Source organism: Cheilinus undulatus, linkage group 7 (genome assembly GCF_018320785.1).
Source record: "Cheilinus undulatus linkage group 7, ASM1832078v1, whole genome shotgun sequence".
In the NCBI taxonomy this organism is placed as follows: Eukaryota; Metazoa; Chordata; class Actinopteri; order Labriformes; family Labridae; genus Cheilinus; species Cheilinus undulatus.
Window position 1 is genome coordinate 18,386,262 of NC_054871.1, and position 16,118 is coordinate 18,402,379.

Consider the following 16,118-nt stretch of genomic DNA (forward strand, 5'->3'; position numbering starts at 1 on the left):
GTTACGTCATCAACCTGCGACTGTTGGTGGTACACGAGGATGTGTTGCTCGACATTTAAGGGGGCCTTTTGGTGATTATTTGGAAAAAAAATATCTCAGACGAACACAGATATCAATCCTTAGAGGGCAAGAAAAAATCAGACATGGCTGACTTTTCGTCTCTGGGTCTGTCGGACTGGCTCGTTAAACAGTGTAAACAGCTGGGCATCAACAAGCCTACTCCTGTCCAGGAAAACTGCATGCCAGCGATACTAGAAGGTAAGAAAAACAAACAAGATTACAATAAAATACCAATAAAATACACTGCATGGTGAGAAGAACCAACATCATAAAATAATACTTAACTTAAGTTTAAGTAAGACAGAATTCAAAAAGATATACACATCTCAAAGCAAAGTAACGTGTAGAAATAAACTTAATGTCAGTGACTGTGCCACAGATCATGTTTTTGAATATATCTTATTCAGTTTAACCATACAGTAACTGGATTTTACATTTCTATATTATTCTATCATCCAATTTCTATCTTGCCTTAAATTGCATGATTTGAAGGAATGGTGGTGGGCTTGACCTGCACAGAGATCCAGGGTCATTCGCAGGGACTTTCTTGGTCTACCAAACTTAAGTTTAATGCAGTGTTATGTATTTTGCATGCTGTATTTACACTATAAGTACTTACCTCAATTACTGAAATACTCTTTGATAGAGATTGTGAAAATTATGGCCAAGACCAAAATAGCAACTTAGCAGATCCGGATGTTTTTCTCCTACTTCTTTTGGAGTAGGGCTCCTAGTACGTGAACATTTCCTCTCACATTTGACCACAAAACCAGATCAGAGTTTGTCCAATATGTCACTTTTCGGCTCTGCAAAAATCACATATTTGATTAAGCAGCTAGATATATCAGATGTCAGAATAAAATCGATTAGACTCAACAGATTAACAATGATAACTAGTTTCTTAAATTGTTAACACCCATGGGGTCAAAGAGAGAGACTAAGGGCAGCTGTCCTTTTTTGACTGTGTTTTAAATTGATGTACATTTAATCTTCCTCTCCCTTCTTCTTAGCAGTACATCTGTCCCCTACTAAGCTGATCACAGTGAAATGCACGAGTATGAAACAGCCTCCCAGATTTACTCTGGACTTATCATTAAATGTGATGTTATAGTGAATTCTGTAAAATTAGCCAGAATTATTTCTTGATAAGAAAAAGATTATCTTCATGACTCTGCTGACTATAAAATTGTTGATTGGTAGAAATTAGAACTTATGGCAAAAATCATAAGGATGGAACTAAAAAATAGTGATGTATATTTAATAATAATGAATAAAAAAAACAAACGTCTTTTATGGTCAAATATAACAAAAAACACTGAAACATTTAACACAAAACAGGTGTAATCGTTGGATCATAATAATCTTGTTTTCATGATCATGGGCAGATCAAATCGTGATTGAAATTTAAACTTGATGAATTGCCAGCACTAGTAGACACCGACTAATTATGTTATTATTTTTTGTGGAGTTTGGTATAGTTTCTGTGCATGTTCTGTGCAAAAGTAACATTAAACTTGAGTTGAAATTCTGGGAAGTCATCAATAACAATAAGACACTTAAAGATGGCATTGTATTTCCTCCCAGGTCGGGACTGTATGGGCTGTGCGAAGACGGGAAGTGGGAAGACGGCAGCATTTGTACTGCCAGTGCTGCAGAAACTGTCAGAGGACCCGTATGGCATCTTCTGCTTGGTTCTCACTCCCACAAGGTGTGTGTGGATTTGTGTCTGTGTGGAGAACCTGCTACATTTTAACATTGCTATTAAACATTCAGAGCATTTTTTAGAAAAATTGTATTCAGATATTATTTAACCCTTCACTGTGATTGTATTTTCATCCGTTGATCTGTAACTGTTTATTGGATAGTCGTCACTTCTTACTGGTTGATAAGATAGTGTCATTCCCATTTTACTAGAAATACAGCTGTTACTACGAAAGAGTTAATACATTCTCTCAGTAGGGCTGAAAATTAATTATTTTCATATTCAACCTGTAATGCATGTGGTTGATTATTAAGCTTAAGAGAGCTGAAGTGTGAGAATACATTGTGTTTTAAGTATCTCATTTTTATTATGACCGTGTTGTATTTGTGATGTCATGCAGAGAGCTGGCCTATCAGATTGCAGAGCAGTTTCGAGTCCTAGGGAAACCTCTGGGTGTGAGAGAATGCATCATCGTTGGAGGAATGGGTAAAACTATGTTCATCACAGCAGGCAGAGTTCTGATCTCAGTGCAGTATTCTGTAACCCTTTAATGTTTGAGAAAAATATCACTCATATAACAGCCATCAGTCAGATTTATTTGTTTATAAGTGACTGAGGTTGTACAGCTTAATCTCTGCTGTATGATCTGGTTTTATGAGAGTTTGTTGTTTAAAGCCTTGGTGTTGAGATGCTTCTGCTGAAAGATACTGTTAAATCATGTCTGATATTCTCCTCTGTTTGTCTCGCCTCTCATTTGTTGTGTTTCCGGCAGACATGGTGACTCAGGCCCTGGAGCTCTCCAACAAGCCTCATGTGGTCGTAGCGACACCGGGTCGACTGGCTGATCACATCCGCAGCTCCAACACATTCAGCATGAGCAGGATCAAGTTTCTAGTGAGTACAGGAGGGAATACAGACTCAGACTCGGACCAAGTTTCAACTCTCAATTAAGCAAATGACATGTTAGGATTTTTTTTTAACTCAGTTTAGACCGCAAGGTTAAAGCACAAGCACACAGTTGGAGAGAAGAAGCCAACTCATGTTGGAAATATGCAGGAGAGAATTCCAGTGGTCGATATAATGCTCTGTTTTTTGCATACCTACAGTAGGTTTGACTGTTTATTTTGATACCGGTGGGGCCTGAGATATCATCAAAAACTATTTTCATTCTTTTAAACAGAGTTAGAAAAAAAAGCCAAATCAAAGCAGGATTTTTGCAGGTCATTTAGTCTGTAGAGACCTGAAATAATAGTATCTTGTCTTAAAAGTTGACATCATGAATACGTAGGGTTGTCACAGTGCCAGAATTTTAAAAGCCAGTTAGATTAAACATTTGCAACATTTTACTTGAGGAAACATTGTCAGCATTGAAGACCTAACATTTACATGTGTTGTATCACTTGGACACTGCATGAGTTTTCATGCAGTTTTGGATGGGTTTGTTCCTCTCCTATGCACCTGTCTTATGCAGTAGGTGCAGTGAGTTTAACTCTGGTATGTTTTGATTAAAACTTTAATAACTAATGATTCAAATGTTAGGAGACTAGTGTTTTGATATGTGAAGGTAAAAAAAAGAAACACATAAGCTCTGACCATTCTTTTGTCATAATTATTCTACAGAAGTTTCAGATTTTTTTTTTCTGTGCATCAGATTCTTGATGAAGCAGACCGTCTGTTGGAGCAGGGCTGCACCGACTTCACCAAAGATCTGGAGACGATACTCGGCATCTTACCAGCTAAGCGTCAGACGCTTTTGTTCAGCGCCACACTCACCAACACGCTGCAGGAGCTGAAGAGCATCGCCATGAACAAACCTCACTTCTGGGAGAGCAAGTCAGAGTAAGCAAACCTGTAGCTGTTTGCATGAATACTCAGCCATTCAGGGAGAAAATACAGTCATCCTTCTGATTTGTGTTTAGAAATCTGTGTGCAGCATCATATTCACTGTATTGGAAGCACTCATTTCAGCTCCTTTCATTTAAACGTGCTAGACAAGCACATTCATTGAAGCTTTGTGCATCATTCCTGCATGAAATCTTGCATGTTATTTTTACAACAGGAGCACTAACCTGGAAGTTCACTTAGCCTGTCATCTGATCTGGGCTGCAACTAATCCAATCTCTTGCTTAAACGCATCTGGATGCAAATGAGAGTCATGAAAATAATAGCAGAGGAAATGCTAAGTGTGGTTCAACAAACATTTATTCATTGTTCTCTAATGTGCTGATCATTTGTCAGATTTCAGATCTGTGCAGAGAGCAGCCACAGACTCATACAGGCCACTGTGGCCGCTTACTTCTCTCTTGGTGCTCAGCTTTTTAACTTTATGTTACAGGACAAGAACAGTGGAGGAGCTGGACCAGAGGTTCATCCTCACTCCAGAGAAGGTGAAGGATGCCTACCTGGTCCATCTGATCCAGAAGTTTAATGATGAGCACAATGATTGGTCCATCATCATTTTCACAAGCACCTGCAAGTAAGACAAACTGCTGAAAAGTCATTATTTAAAAAGGCATTTAATCGTATCAGCAACATCTGTAGTAACTGTTGGTAGAACTTGATCACAAACCCCTACATTTTTATGTCTTTGAAACTTGTGAAGGGGGTCCAGGATGCATGCAAAGGTCTTTTTAATTTTGTTTGTTATAAATAAAGCTTTGAATGGTTTTTAAATTGTGTTCTTAGGGAATGTCAGATCCTGACCATGATGCTGCGTGAATTTAACTTTCCAACCATTTCCCTGCACTCGATGATGAAACAGGTGAGACTCTTGTGCATTTGGCTTTGTTCATGTAAGGAAAAAGTGAGAATCCATCGATGTTTCCTCACCAGAAGTCCTCTGAGCTGTGGCACTGATGGCCTAGTTGTTAGGTTGTCCTCTGCATTCAGGTGCTATAGTCTAGTAAGCAGGCAGCCCAGGTTCAAGTCTGGCCTGCATGGCCAGTATGCCCTCCTGACTCTCTCTCCCTAGTTTTGTGCTCCATCCTCTGTCCAACCAAATAAAAAATCAAGGCAAAAAGCCTGAAAATAAATCTTGAAAAAAAAATCCTCAGAGTAGTTCAACAAGTTTGTTTCTGATGTGAAAATCATGTTTGCCTCATCAAAAACAAAGACAGAGACATGCATGCACAGTGCCCTCTTTGATGAATAGAAACTGTCAGTGTAAGGGATTAAAATGGATTAAAGCTCATGAATGGACCTGCAGAGTGAATGACAGCTCTTTATCTTCTCCAGAAACAACGCTTTGCAAACCTCGCAAAATTCAAGGCCAGCGTCTACAAAATCCTGATCGCAACTGACGTGGCTGCACGGTAAGAAGCTGTTTTCTCATCATTTATGGTCTGATTAATGTTTGAAACTTTTTTAATCTTTAACCAAATCAGACAGCAATCTGTTCTAAGAGTTGTCACACAGCCGGCCTCATTCACCAAAATCTTCTTAAGATGTTTCTGAAATTTGTTCTAATGTACGTTTCTAAGCTAATACTATGTTAAGTTCATGACGTCTTCTTAAACTGATGAATTTTTTGCACCTGTGTTCTTAAACTGATGAATGTCGCGTGCTTGAAATCCGGAAGGTCGTACACATTTTTCCTAATTAGGAAAAAAGAATGCCACTTTTATGCCTTTGTAAGGGCATTAGACTGCAGGGTCATGTGCAAACACAGAAGGCACACAGAAATGAATAGAGAAGTAGCTAGATGTCACTGATGTCCAAATTAAACCATAAAACAATCATGCACTGGGCTGCAAGTATACAAAATGCTACAGTAGTTCTAAAGTGGATGATGTGTTGCTTGAATACAAACTAGGCCGACTTAATCATATTTAGAGCAAGTATTGAGTGTTGATTATACAGCATACTCTACATGCAACAATTATAGTGATTTCACTGCAATCACACTGTAATCAAAAAGGATGTATGAGGATGAGCATAGCTAAATTTGGAATCATGATTTGATATCCTACATTAATTCTAAAAGCTAAAAAACGGACACTGTGAAATGATGGAACATCATTCAAACAGTAAAATACCAGTGTGTGTGAGATAGGTTTTTTTTTTGTTTTACCTGAATGTTTAATGAAAACATTGCTACTAATGTGATAAGTGTATGTTAATAATTTTACATTTTGCAGTGAAGATGAAACACTGTAGTGTTAAATGAAAAGTTGGCCATGTCTAAGTCCTGTACATGTGCATATTATTTAAAATAAAAGAGTTAAATCTATATTCAGAAATACTGTGAATAGAGCTGTCATATTAGCGTTTACATGTAAATGGGGTGGGGGTTGCCCTCTAGTGGTCAACGATTTGTGATCTGGGCTATAATTTTTTTTTTCTTAAGATTTCATTATGTTGGCTGGTTGAAACCTTCTGGTCTCTACATTGGCCCTCTGTCCTTTCTTCCTTACAGAGGTTTGGATATTCCAACCGTCCAGGTCGTCGTAAACCACAACACACCTGGCCTTCCCAAGACATACATCCACAGGGTCGGACGAACAGCCAGAGCAGGTAACATTTTATAACCTTGAAGTTAAACAACCCTTGCCTCTCATGTACAGTCTTCTCTGGATCATTTCATAAATGCTGCTTAGATATGATAAGGTCTTTCTATCTGCAGGGAGGAACGGAGTGTCCATCACACTGGTGACTCAGTACGACATCCACCTGGTCCAAGCCATAGAGGCACAGATCCGTAAGTTTCATGAAAAGTCTGTCTTCAGAACACCTGAAAAAGTTACTCAGCCTCAGAGGAAGACACAAAAGCTCTCCAGTCATCTACAGCATGTGTTAGTGTGATCACTGCTATTCTCCTTTCTGTTGTTTCTGCAGAGGCAAAGTTAGAGGAGTATCCTGTGGTGGAGAAAGAAGTCCTGAAGATCCTCACACAGGTCAACGTGACTCGACGAGAGTGTGAGATAGTAAGTTACTTTTTTAAACATCTTCAGCAAACATCAAATCTTAGTTTTCAGCAGATGCCAGCTACTGAATATTCTTTGTTTAGGGACAAAATTATACTTTCATGATGGGTCGGCTTGCTGTTTATATTTTTATTCTGTGCACTTTAATGTTTGAGATAGCAAATTCTTATTTTAATGTTTTAATGTGAACTCCTCTATTCTTGACAGAAACTGGAGTCCACAGATTTTGATGAGAAAAAGGAGATTAACAAGAGGAAACAGATGATCCTAGAGGGAAAGGTAAGCTTCTACAGGTGTTTGTGAAAGGTGTGGTTGTATCAGTGTATTCTATCTATAGCATATGTAAATACAGAATAGTGCGTTCATTTGGTTTATAGTGCGACTGATTTTCCTCTTTTATTCTGAATGGTTAAAGAGAGAGAACTAGTGTTTACAGATTATTCCCCAGCTGGGATGAAGGTTTCAGTTTAGAAGGGCCAGTTTAATACTTTGCAAAAACTTCAAGATACTCTTTAAAAGTGGCATTAGTATCTCTGAAGGTTATAGATACAAGAATAATGGGCCTCATTCTCCAACCGTAGGAAGAAATCTATTCTTAAACCCCTCTCAAACAATTTTTATTAAGATTCTGACATTCAGCAAAGTTTTCTGCGATTTGTTCCTAGCAGAGGTGAAAGAGTACAAGACTATTGCACTCAAGTAAAAGTAGTTACTCTGGTTAAAATTTACTTATGTAGAAGTAAAAGTACTGGCCACTAAATCTACTCAAATAAAGCAGGAGGTACTTAATTGAAAGTTTACTGAAAGTACAGAGTACTGACTGACTACTGTGGACTTGTATGGTGAAATATGATCTTTCCTTATTGGCAATAACATAAGAGGATGAATCTCAAACCAGCTTTTTAGGTAGAGATACCTTTATCTTAAAGTGAAATGCAACAGCTGTTTGAGGGTGTAATGTGGTATCATTCTCTCGCTCTGAGCTAATACTGTCATATGTAGTCAAAGCCACACTACTGGCCTGTTTCTGGTTGACAGCGAGCTAGAACCTCGTTTGACTTCAAGTTTTTGTTTTTTTTACTCAGTACTTGATGCTTTTATAAATGTAATGAAGTACAATATTTCCCCCAAAATATGATGAAGCTAAAGAAAAATTACCGAGTTTAAAATGGTCTCAAAAAAATTACAGTTACAGTAATTTGAGTAAATGTAATTACTTTACACCCCTGGTTCTCGGCAAAAAACAAAATCTAAGAAAACTCGAGCATTCTTGAAAACGTTTTAGTGCTGATATGGCAAGATAAATGTTTAATTTTGCACTCAAATATGAAAGATAAAGTATGATACAATAAAATACAATTTTAATTGTATTTCACTACATCTATCAAATTTAAAGCTGTTATAAAATAGAAGAATATGCACAAATATGACCTAAATATAGTCAAGTATTAATTAAACATACTGTGTTGATTTTAGCTGCAAAATTTTACATATTGAGCATAAATTTAGCATGATTAGGACAACTATGTTTAATCATTAGACAATTATCTGAAACAATACAATGAATACACATTTATGTAAAACGTAGCCATTTAAATGTAAGGGATGTTTCACCAATTTAAAGCGCAGGCCAGCCAGGTTTTAGATAACTTCTAATCAAATCATTCTCACTGTAATAAACAAAACAAAAAAAATTACATCATGATGCGTCTGTCTTTGCACACAGCCCTTATATGGGCATTGGTAGGGTTTTTCTCTATGCTAATTAGGAGCTTCCAAGCATTTGGCATTCAATTTAAGAACACAGGTGCAAAAAATTCAGCAATTTAAGAATGTGTCATGTAGCCTGCTTAGGTTTCTTTTAGACTTTTTCTTGAACAAATTAAAAAAAAATCTTAGGAAGATGTAAGTGAATGAGGCCCAAAGTTTACTGGTAAACCCAAAACACTACTTAAATCAACATGCTTCACTCCAATATATGCCATAAAAACACACAATCAGGTAATTGAGTTCTCCTGTGACCTGGTAAACTCCTTGCATTGATTGTTAAAATTAAATGGTCACAGTTCACCTTGAACTGCTGTGGAATAACAACACTTGATGGTTAAAAAAAAATTAGAAAATAAAGAATGAGAACAAAAAGTAAATGTAACCATCTCCTTTTTTTCTTTATGCAATTGACCTGATACTATGCTACTTTATCTGCAATCTCCCAGAGCTTGAATTAGTTTTTTAAATTGCATTATTTAACCTGTTTTAAAACTGACCTCCATCATCCTTTCATTTGAAACCCTATCTTTCCTGCCAGTGACTAATGCCTTTCATTGTTTGTGATCAACCTGATGTTTCAGGATCCAGACTTGGAGGCTAAGAGGAAGGCTGAGCTGGAGAAAATCAGGAGTCAGAAAAAAATCTTCAAACAAAAAATCCAAGAGAGTATTCAGAAACAGAAACAAGGACAGCTGAGGAAGAAACTGATGAAGAGGAAACAGATGAAAAAGAAAAAGGCGACACAGGCAGCACCGTAGTTATATTAACAAATGTAAATATATGTTTAATTACTGTAAAAATGTACTATTTTAATATTTGTGAGCATCTGCTAATAAATAGAATTCATACCATAAAAATATGTTCAAATTGAAAGCCTTTATTGATTCAGTTTAACAAGAAACAACCATGTTGTGATGAAACTTCACTGCAAATAAGACAATTTCAAATTATTTACATCACATGGCTCTCTCTTGGCCGTTAATTTAATCTCTGCTTTTTGACATAGAGAATCAATAGTTTGGATGCAAATGTTTAACAACTAATCTACAGCTGAATCACTTCTTCAAGGATCACTGCACATGTTCAAATTCATTGTGGCTCAAAAGATGGAAGAAAAACACCAAAGCAATAATATTACGGCAGCAGGTTTTTAAAGCTATAACATGTTAGGACTTCAGTGGAACCGGGTGATCGTTTCACACAATGTCAACAAAAAAGAACTAGCTCTAAGTCATATTAAACATGTCGACATGAACTTGCAACATGATTGTCAAATGACGGCTGAAATGAGAAGGATAGAAACAACAGTGAAGTACATTCTTACTGTGATCAGAAAATACCTTCCCTGGAAGAGTTAAAAAAACTACAATCCCTCAGAGTTTTGGAGAAGACATGAAACGTGAAGAAAGAAAAAGGGCGTCTGCCTCGTTCCTGTAGTCAGCTAGTTGCTACAATAACAGGTTTGAGTAAGTCTACACAAAATGGCTAAACAACATCCAACTAAACAAAAATGACAAAAGCAGCAGGTCTTCTAAAAAAAAAAAGAAGCAATGTTTGGATGAGCTAAGGTTCACAAAGTTCCTCAAGAGGGCTAAAGATCCATGAGTCCAAGAAGGAACTCTACATGAACACATTATGTAGGCTAAACAGCTTTACACAAATCAGAAGTCCACAGAAGGAAAAAAAAAAAAAAACTACCAGCCTCCATTTGACTCCACAGAGAAGGAAGGTGGCTTTTTCATCCGCCCATCCTTAGAGAAACCACCCTGCTGCTGAGCTCAGAGACCTCATAATTACCCCGCCTGGTTCTGATAAAAAAATACACACTTAGTTTATCTGTGGGTTTATTGAGCCCTCTAGTGTGGATGTTGGTTTTTATGCTGGTAGTTTGATTTGAACTACATTCATGCTTGTGCTGCAGCTGTTTATCTGAAGGTGATTGGTTATAGGCACTGATACTTGTTTCTCCTTCACTTTCCATTTATCTGCTCGCCATCATCTCATCACTCCTGATGGCCTTACCTCTGGTGATCACTGGAGGTTTCAGTGTCAAAAGAAATGAGTCCACAGCAAACAAAGATTCTTTTTACTGATTTTCTGATAACAGGGTGTTAAAATTTAAGATGCCTGCTCCATCAAAGTTTAACTTTTCTGCCCCCCTACCATTTATGGATTTCTGTTACTGGGTAGTACAGCTGTAACGTCCATTTCCTGTGAGAAATTCATTCATAAAATGTCAAATGCTGTGTAACTGACACTCCTTCCTTATAAGGGGTCAGGTCTTAGGCCTGAACAGTCAAAAGCCACTTTTCCTTCGAAATTTTTAACCCTGGCAATGACTTGAACTCATTTTTCAGACGTGGAAACACTCCTTGCTTCCTTCTTTCCCTTAGCCACCTTCCTTTTCCACTCCTTACCTGTGGTGGATTGATTGCCACGACCGCCTGTGAGCCTCGACTACCGCCATCTTTTCCTTGTGTTTTGTTTCTTTCACCTTGAGCAGGGATTTGTGTGACAATTGTGAACAGTTCACATCCCCCCTGAGGAATCTATCAATGCAAAGCATTTGAGCATTTGCCAATCGAAGCGTACACAGAGTATTAAAAAAAAAAAAAAGACATCTGGTCATGAAGCACTGTGGGACAACAACCCCCGCTTTCAAAGATTAAAATAAGGAAAAGCCTTTGCTGAAACATCAAATGACACTGAGTTGAAGATTCAATGCTGGTCATGTTTGATAGTTTCAATGACTTTTTTGCAATATTGTGCTCAGTGATAAGAAAGGTATTTCAGAGAAGAAAAAACTGTTCAATGAAGATCGCGATATCGGTGGGATTTGCACGTCATGCCTTGAAAAACAGTCTGAAATCCCTGTGCTGCTCCACCACTGGCATGTGGTTGAAACCACCTTGTTGAAGAGGTCTTGATTGAGCCAGTGGTTCTTGAAACAAACAGAAGGTATTTCAATTCAAGGCTCTTTAATCCCAGACTCAAGCACAGAAACCGTGTTTTCACTTCCTCTCCCAGAGGGTGTGTCGATGCCGCTTCCTTCAGAGGCTGCTGAGGGTTTTTCAGGTCTGATGGAAGTTTGTTGTTGCCACTCTCCTCCAACAACAAACCAAATTTAAAAGATAAAGGCTGAGGGCTTTTTAACATTGGGATTTCGTGTTTCTCATCGATGGCTTCCTGTAATCATGGCCCCTGCAAGTCTGGAGAATAAGTTCTTCAGATTCAACTGGAAAGCTCTGATGCCCATCTGAACACGAGACTGCGTTTCTTCCAACGCTGGAGTCTGTGGGTTGAAGGGGTTGGCTGGATTATTTTGTTGGGAGAAGAGCCTCTGGATTCCCTTGAGACCCTCGATATCTCCCCCTCTGTTTCCCTCAGCAGCTCGACCACTTGCTGCCATTTTCTTGACTTCCCTCCTTCACTTTTCATGGGCAGCGGTCCCTGCCTCTCGCTTGTTCTCTTGGCCACTGTTGCCCGTCCGTTCGTGCTCTCTCTTCTTCTACCCTCTTTATTTCTCTCGCTGGTCATTGGTTTGGTATCGCTATCCCGTCGCTTTCACTCGGTGGTGCTTCGGTTGTAGCAGAGGAAAACAGGTATCCATTTTATGTTTTTATTATTTCCCAGATTAAAAAGCTGATGAACTAAGCTCAGCTTAAGCCTAGCTCCCTTCATCAAGCAACCTGAAAGACACAAAAAGAGGTAATTTTACCTTTTGTCCACAGTATGAAAATAACAGACACCCGAGTCTGATGTCTGCAACTATGAGCCTTAGTAGTCTACAAAATCACATCTCAGCTGCTTCTTCACTCAATGAAAACAGAACTTTTTACTTAATGATAATGTCATGTAATGTAAACATAAAACCATAAGAACACTATTACCAGGTAGAGAAACAAAAAGACACTCATTCCACAAATCATCACAGTTTTAGATTTCCTGAGCTGAGAAAATGATAAAATGGGTGTACTTTTTAAGTTTAAAAAGTTGGAACACATCTCTACTTTTCTTATTAAAAATGCTGAATTTTGTTCATTAATAGAATGAAAAGAAAAAAGGTCCATAAGCCTGCTCTCCACTGTTATTTGGTCTCCCCTTTCTCTGCTACAAACCTAAATGCAATCTGCGCTCAGAGAGGATTTGACGCGCCCTCACACTAGGCCTTGTACCGTTGGCCCTGTGCTGTACAAAGGTACAACTGTCCCAGCACCTCTTGTACATAACTGATTGTAATAGGACATGTAGTTTGTTTACAAAAAGTGTGGTCTCAGAGTAGGCACATGGGGGGACAGCACAGACACCATGACTGCAACTTTGACAAACTCTGACGATTTTGTTTGTTTTACTTTGATAAGCTCCTCTAGCATTCATGGATTTATCTATTATTCAAGGTGGCGCATTGATTCACATCAATTAGCTTTTTGCTATGCCCCGCCCCCCTTGGTTTGTCACTGTGTATGTAAGGGTATTCTGAGGGAAATACTATCAAATTTGTAGCAAGAAGTGATCAAAAATATCAGAGGAGACAGAAACATCCACAACGCACATGTGAAAGCTATGATGATATTTGTTGACAGAGTGTGAGCAGGTATGTTAGCATTAGGCTACATACCTAATGACTAACAGTTTAGCTAGCACATGGCTAATTAAAGCTGCAAATATTCATGGGATCATAAAATTTGAAGGGTTCTTGTACCATGGCCAGTTTTTTGTTGAGACAAGCTGTAGAGCATTTTGGTTAGAATGGCAGCCATCTTCAGGGTTAATTTAATTCAAAAATCAAATTTAAGACTTTTTAAGTCCTTCTTAAGATCTGAATTGAGAATTATTAAAACCACTTCACATTCCCATCTTGTGGTCTTTTTGGATGGCGTCTCCAGCCCCATGTGGTTTCTTGAGTTTGTTTCCCATCATTTTACACTGGTTGCATTTTTGGTTTCATGGAGGCTTAAAGGTTTTGTTTCCTGTGGGGTGTCCTTTTTAATATGTTGCCAGTTGACTTCAGTTTTTGAGCCTTTGTTTTGTTCAGGAGGCCTCAGCATAACACACTACATATCAAACCTTAAATAAGCTTTACTTTAACAACAAACACGATGTCACAGTGTATGTATGAACTTACACTCTAATACTGTGACAGTCCAGTCACCCCACCATGTTGGTATGCACGTTCACCCTGGTAAGTCGAGTCCTGGGACAAAGCCACATCGATTTGAGACTTGAACTCGTCACCCAGGTAGCTGTCCTGGAGAACACAATGAGAAAGACAAATTATCTTACAGGAGATGCTAAACTAAAATTAGGAGCAATATGACTACTGCAACTGAAAATACCACTCTAAGAGTTTCTGGGAAATCTGAATCAAATATGACACATTACAGAAACTGTATTTCCTCTTCAGTATGTTAGTGATATCTGATAGTGAGGCACAGAATTTATAATCATCAATGCATCTTCAATATCTGATAAATCATTGCTCTGTTACCTGGGACAGCTCCGGCTGAGAAAGGCCAGGCTGGCTCATCTGAGAAGGTTGGCTCATGGAGATGTAGCCCTGTGTCAGTGGCCCCTGGGAGAAGGACTGTGAGGCCCCATCCTGGCTTGCCTGGCTATTTGGTCCATTACCCTGACTGGTACCCTGGCTTCCTAGACCCCGGACTCTCTGCCGCCCACCACGTCCAGGCTTACCCTTCATAGCTCCACGACCTTCAAAGAAAAATAAGACCCAGGCATGTTATGAGATTTATCGTGACTTTACTAAAATAAGCTCACTAACTATCCATGTGACAGTTCAGTGGAGTATTTTAAAGCTGTACCTGTAGCAGGGCCGTTGGTCTGACCCAGGTAACTGGGCGGCGGCATCGGTGGCATCACCAGGTTGAAGGGGATGGGAATATTCATAGCAGCCATGTGACCGGGGCCCGCCCCAATCATCCCAATCTGGTCATGAGTTTGGAAGTACATGTTGGATGGACGACCTGCTGAAAGAAAAGCACAAATCAGGATTCTTTTTTTCCCAAACCAAGAGGAAAAGATTTTTGACTAACATGGTTGTCGTTTACTGTTAGTTTACTTAAATCAAACCACAAGAATCTTAAGTAGTACCAGTATTGCTGCGATCATAGGCAGAGCCAGGGATGAGGGCCTCACGGGCATCGTACATTGCGGTGCTCATAAAACGTCCCCCCTAGAAAACACAACACAATTACCAATGTCAACATCTGGAATTATTCTTTTGGCTATTGATTGCCCTGCCCACATTTGTCACAATTTACAACTGTTCCAGAAAGAAGTCAGTGTAAAGAAGACAAAATACCCTGAGTCTGAATAGATAGCTTCAGATTACTTGTTTGATCCGTTTAACATCTAAAACCTAAAGATAATCAATCAACTATCCAAAAGGAAAAATACATAACCCTTCTCAAGTTATGAATAAGATACCCCTCTATCAATCCAATAACCAATCACACTATGTACTGATCACCTCTAACCATGTAAAGTTCAAATCTGAAATGATTGAGCCAGGTCTGAAAATGGACCTGGTAATCAGCATCATTTGAAAGAAGTAGGCAGTATTTACAGGCGGGGTTTAGTTTCACTGGAAGCCAATAACAATGGCTGCCACTGCTGTAGTGTTTAGCTTAGATATAGCTATAGTATAGCAGCACTTTTATCAGAACTGGACCAGAGCATGGTACATTTGTTGTACTTACAGGGTTGATGGTGTTGACGAGCTTGCGGGGCTTGCTGAACTGCATGAGGCTCTCCCTCAGATTGTTGAGGGGTCCCTCCACCAGTACTTTCTGCTCCTTGTAGTTGTTTAGCAGGTTGTTCCACAGAGGCTGCTTAGAGAGGGCCTTGGGGTTCCCCACAATGATTACACCGTACCTTTAGTCATATCAAGAACAGGACTGCTGGTCAGGGATGGAAGGAATCTTGCTTTGGTACCGTTTTGTAAAGTCATAAAATTAGAGATGCATATCAGATTTTTGCTAATATTTAAGGATGACGAATACAAAAAATTCAATCCTTAAAACACATTTTTAAGTGTAATAAATGATGGTGAATAAAGAGAAAGACTTCAGCCGACTAAGGTCTGTTGGTCCAGCCTAAAACTTCATCTATTTGTTCGTATGGCCAATATTTATAACTGATATACAGATTTTCACAGAAAAAATATGGCTTGGAAATATCGGCAGAAATTTTCTTAACTGTGGATACCGATAATTCACTTTTAAAGCTAATATCAATACCGACATCATGCCGATAATATTTTGCATCCCTACATAAAATAGAAAATTATTAGCCCGTTTGGAGTATTTAGAAACCCGTAAACTATCCATGATGTCTACTGTGCCATATTCATGCTCTTTGATGGCTCGACATGTAAGTTGAGGTTTTACTTTGCTCTGGTCAGCGCCACGTTGAGACGACGGGGGTCATTTAGGAAGCCGATGCCCTGGTGCTCATTAGCACGGACACAAGACAGGATGATGAAGTCCTTCTCTCTGCCCTGGAAGGCATCCACACTGGCAATTTCCACTTGCTATAAATGGATGGGACAAGTACATCATTAGGAGGTAAAGTGCATAGTAAAATCAGCTGACTGAATATGGCCCAACACTAAAAGAAAAACTAAGAAAAGATAGCTCTACAATTAA

At 38.8% G+C, this 16,118-nt stretch overlaps 2 protein-coding genes across 5 annotated transcripts in view; one reads left to right on the forward strand and one right to left on the reverse strand.

Annotated features, from left to right (window-relative positions):
- ddx49 (DEAD (Asp-Glu-Ala-Asp) box polypeptide 49) lies at window positions 1–9,313 on the forward strand. Its single transcript, XM_041790836.1, has 13 exons — window positions 1–258; window positions 1,645–1,768; window positions 2,163–2,248; window positions 2,535–2,656; window positions 3,414–3,601; window positions 4,098–4,238; window positions 4,448–4,523; window positions 4,997–5,073; window positions 6,177–6,274; window positions 6,384–6,458; window positions 6,596–6,684; window positions 6,892–6,963; window positions 9,036–9,313. The coding sequence occupies exons 1-13, from the start codon at window positions 144–146 to the stop codon at window positions 9,210–9,212; spliced, it is 1,440 nt and encodes a 479-aa protein (XP_041646770.1). The 5' UTR covers window positions 1–143; the 3' UTR covers window positions 9,213–9,313.
- LOC121511950 (regulator of nonsense transcripts 1) overlaps window positions 9,312–16,118 on the reverse strand; it is a 24,429-nt gene continuing 17,622 nt past the window's right edge. For 2 of the 4 annotated variants that reach the window (XM_041790835.1, XM_041790832.1), the window contains exons 18-24: window positions 15,861–16,003; window positions 15,171–15,345; window positions 14,563–14,644; window positions 14,274–14,435; window positions 13,943–14,163; window positions 13,580–13,702; window positions 9,312–12,143 (exon numbers count right to left, since the gene is read on the reverse strand). In XM_041790835.1, coding sequence (XP_041646769.1) covers window positions 13,583–13,702; window positions 13,943–14,163; window positions 14,274–14,435; window positions 14,563–14,644; window positions 15,171–15,345; window positions 15,861–16,003 — 903 coding nt within the window. In that variant the 3' untranslated portion in view covers window positions 9,312–12,143; window positions 13,580–13,582. Of the gene's footprint in view, window positions 12,144–13,579; window positions 13,703–13,942; window positions 14,164–14,273; window positions 14,439–14,562; window positions 14,645–15,170; window positions 15,346–15,860; window positions 16,004–16,118 lie in introns of all 4 variants that reach the window. The other 2 variants (XM_041790833.1, XM_041790831.1) reach the window with 1 other exon arrangement.

Bases quoted from the DNA above. Each gene is read 5' to 3' on its own strand.
- ddx49 (XM_041790836.1), top strand. From the start codon at position 144: ATGGCTGACTTTTCGTCTCTGGGTCTGTCGGACTGGCTCGTTAAACAG. The intron at 2,657-3,413 runs GTGAGTACAGGA...TCTGTGCATCAG, and splicing joins TGAGCAGGATCAAGTTTCTA to ATTCTTGATGAAGCAGACCG. The intron at 6,685-6,891 runs GTAAGTTACTTT...TATTCTTGACAG, and splicing joins CTCGACGAGAGTGTGAGATA to AAACTGGAGTCCACAGATTT.